The 3,329-nt window shown below is 67.4% G+C and overlaps 1 protein-coding gene across 1 annotated transcript; it reads right to left on the bottom strand.

Moving 5' to 3' along the window:
- Window positions 1-50: 50 nt before the first annotated feature.
- KLHL17 (kelch like family member 17) lies at window positions 51-3,322 on the bottom strand. Its single transcript, XM_021712425.1, has 10 exons — window positions 3,103-3,322; window positions 2,900-3,021; window positions 2,563-2,784; window positions 2,072-2,188; window positions 1,666-1,879; window positions 1,331-1,475; window positions 1,082-1,249; window positions 593-681; window positions 439-499; window positions 51-233 (listed from the first exon to the last, which is right to left on the bottom strand). The coding sequence occupies exons 1-10, from the start codon at window positions 3,311-3,313 to the stop codon at window positions 230-232; spliced, it is 1,353 nt and encodes a 450-aa protein (XP_021568100.1). The 5' UTR covers window positions 3,314-3,322; the 3' UTR covers window positions 51-229.
- Between the last annotated feature and the right edge of the window lie 7 nt (window positions 3,323-3,329).

The raw sequence follows: 3,329 nt of genomic DNA, 5'->3' as shown, positions 1-3,329 counted from the left end.
GGTGCGAGAGGGGCGGCAGCACTCACAGGCAGCCGCGACCCGGCCGCTGACCTGCGGATGTTCATGGGCGACACGCTCTCCCAGGCTCCGGCCTTGGGGCTGTATCTCTCCACCGAGTTGAGGCAGCTGGTGCCGTCGTTGCCCCCGGCCACGTACAGGGCTCCCTCCAGCACTGCCACGCCCGCTGAGCTGCGGCGGCTCAGCATGGAGGCCACGGGCGTCCATGCGTTCACCTGAAGGCGACGGGAGGGCTGGAGGCAGACCCATCACGGCACCCCGCCCCTGCCAGAGCCTGGACTCCAGGACGGGGTGCCCGGAGCAGGGTGAGACACGGAGGGCTGACCCTCAGAGGACACGGGTGCCCAGGGGGTGGGACAGCCCTAGCAGGCCTGGGAAGGGGTGGCCGTGAGGGGTGCGTTATGCACCTGGGGCTCGTACTTCTCCACGGTGGCCAGGTGTGAGGAGCTGTCGTAACCACCCACGGCGTACAGGTTTCCATCTGCAGGAAGACAACACACTCATGGGGCTCCCGCTGGTGCTGGGCTTCCAGGGCGGGGACGGGTGGGGCACGGAGGCAGGTCCTGTCACCCACCGAGTGTGGCCACACGCACGTAGCGCCTCCGGGTGCTCATGGCAGCGACAGACGTCCACGTTCCCATCAGGGGGTCATAGCGCTCCGCACTGTGGGCACCAGGACTGCACTGACCCTCCGCAAAGGCAGAAAGGCTGACCTGGCCCAGGACCCGCCAGGCTCATGGACTGACTGGACTCTTTTGCTGGGCAGTCACCGGGGTAGATGAGGGCCCGCTGGTAGGCATGGCTACTGGCTACCCCGACGATTCTAGGGGAATGTGCCCCTGGCCTGAGCCCCTGGACCGGTGTGGAGGACGCCGGAGAGGAGGAGGGCGCTGGGTCAGGATGGCCAGGAGCCTGGGCCGAGGGCTGCTGCGGCCTTGGGGGCAGAGGCCTTGGGGAGCCCCCCCCATGCCTGAGCCAGACAGGAGCTCTGTGGTAGTGACACAGCCTCACCTCTGGCGGTTGAGCCCCGTGTGGCCACTGGGGCCCCAGCTCCGACTACTACCTGTTGAGGCAGGATGCCCCATCATAGCCACCGGCCGCGTACAGGAGCCCGTGCAGGGCAGCCACACCCAAACAGCTTCGTCTTGTGCCCATGGACACCTCGGGCTGCCACGTGTTGGTCACGGGGTCGTAGGACTCCACGGTAGCCAGGTCCGAGGTTCCATCGTAGCTAGAGAAGGAGCCCACCGCTGGCCAAGACTAGCGAGGTGGACGTGCCAGACCCCTGACCCAAGACGGCTTCTGCGCTTACCCGCCCACAGCGTACAGTCGATTCCCAACAGCCGCCACTCCTACCCGGGCCCGGCGTGTGGACATGGAGGCCACCACGTGCCAGCGGTCGGTGCGTGTGTCATAGGCTTCACAGTCCCCGTGGATGGCAAACAAGCTCCCCCCACCTGGAGAGGGAGGCGGGCAGATAGAGTCGGGAATGTGGGCGGGAGCCACACTGCTGGCCGTGCTCTGCGGATCCTTGAGGGACCTCTAGACAGAGGAAAGAGCGGCAGGGAACGGCCGGCCTGCAGAGTGGGGTGGGCATTCAATGGCAGACCAGCAGGGGCGTGGCAGGGAGGGGACGGGCAGCCGTACCCACAGCAAAGAGCACAGGGCCGGCCCCCTCACAGCGCCGGGGCCGCGTGCGGTTGGTGCCCAGAACTCCCCTCTGCTCGGGCAGCAGGTGGAACTTGAGGGCCTCGATGAGCAAGTCCTTGCAGTCTGGATGGTGCCGCACCAGGCTTTCGGCGTCCACGTGGCCCAGCAGGAAGTCGCGGCTCAGCAAGGGCAGCCGCACACACTTCATGAGCTGGGGTGCAGGGGGTGCCAAGATCAGGCAGGATCCTTGGACACGCCTGGCCCCGGGCTGAGACCCTTCCCTGCCAGATGCCCATACCGCGCCCACGGAGCCCCTGAATGCCAGAGAAGCCAGGGCACACCAGGCCCCAGCCACCTGCAACCGCCTCCAGACAGCAAGGGGGTCCCTGGGACCCGGCCTCACCCGTGGGACGTGCTGCCGACGGGTGTCCACGTCGTGTTTGACCCAGCTCAGGACGGCACGGTACACGTCCTCCTCTGAAGGCACGTTCAGGCTGTCACTAGAGACCAGTTCCAGCACCTGGGGATGGGGGCCTCCGACCTGAGCTCGGGGGAGGGTCCTGTGGGCCCCAGGAGCCCAGAAGGTGCCTAGGAGGGAGGGCCCGGCCAGAGGACTCAGTGTTCCCACAGGAGGGCCCAAGCAGGGCCAGGAGCCACAGGTCTGGCTTCTGGGTGCCTAGAGCCACCTGGCCTCGGGCATGTGAATCGGGGACTGGGGCTACGGGCAAGGGTTCTCGAGGGGCAGAAGGGGATCAGAAATCAGAAGTCAGGGCTTGGGTGGAGTCAGAAGACGAGGGCAGGGCTGGAGAGAGAGCCAGAGGATGGAGGTGGGGCCAGAACACGGGTCCAGGCTGGGATGGGGGTGGGGCCCGGGGTCTGAGGCCAAAGCGTTACCTGTTTCAGTGGCAGCAGCATGAACTCCTCAGTCTTGGCCACGTCCACGAAGTGCTGCAGCACGTACCTGTGGGCTGCTTTGAGCAGGTCGCTGCAGGAGTGCGTGTCGGCAAAGCCTCGAATGCCCAGGCAGTTGGAGGGGTCGAGCTGGCTCAGCAAGAACTTGCAGCAGGCATCGCGGACGCCGTTCAGCTGCAGGAGGCTGGCGGCTGGGAGCAGGGTCTGGGGGGCACAGAGACAAGGGCGAGGCAGCAGCCGGCCAGGGAGGCAGGGAAGAGGCTCAGGCCCCCGGAGGCCAGGGGAGGCCTGGGGGGCGTGGGGGGAGCGGCAGTGTCACCTGCACGTTGGCCTCCCCCACCACGATCTCTGCCGTGTAGGCGAACTGCACCAACTGGTCCAGGGCCTGGGGGTCGATGTCGTGCAGCGTCACGTGGGTCTGGCGGCTCTCGGTCATCTCATCTGCGAGGACGGCGCGTCAGGGGGCCGGCCCAGGACACCCCAGGGCCCCGGGGCTGCCCAGACCCCGCGGGTGGTACTTGCTCGTGAACATGGCGTGGAAGTAGGGGCTGCAGGAGGCCAGCACCACCTTGTGCGCGCGAATCTCCTTGGCGGCCACGTGCAGGACGATGTCACACAGGAGGCCTCGCTGCCGCATGCGGCTCATGGCCACGAAGGCGTCGTGGTAGTGGCGCTTGGCGTTGTGAGCCACGCTGTGGCCCTCCCGGCCCAGCAGCTGCAGGGCGCCCTCCATGGGGGCCGAGGGCCGG

This window comes from Carlito syrichta, unplaced genomic scaffold (assembly GCF_000164805.1).
Source record: "Carlito syrichta isolate Samal-C Ts95f unplaced genomic scaffold, Tarsius_syrichta-2.0.1 Scaffold303263, whole genome shotgun sequence".
NCBI lineage: Eukaryota > Metazoa > Chordata > Mammalia > Primates > Tarsiidae > Carlito > Carlito syrichta.
The sequence above is the reverse complement of the archived record's forward strand: the minus strand, read 5'-3'. Positions and strand labels throughout refer to the sequence as shown.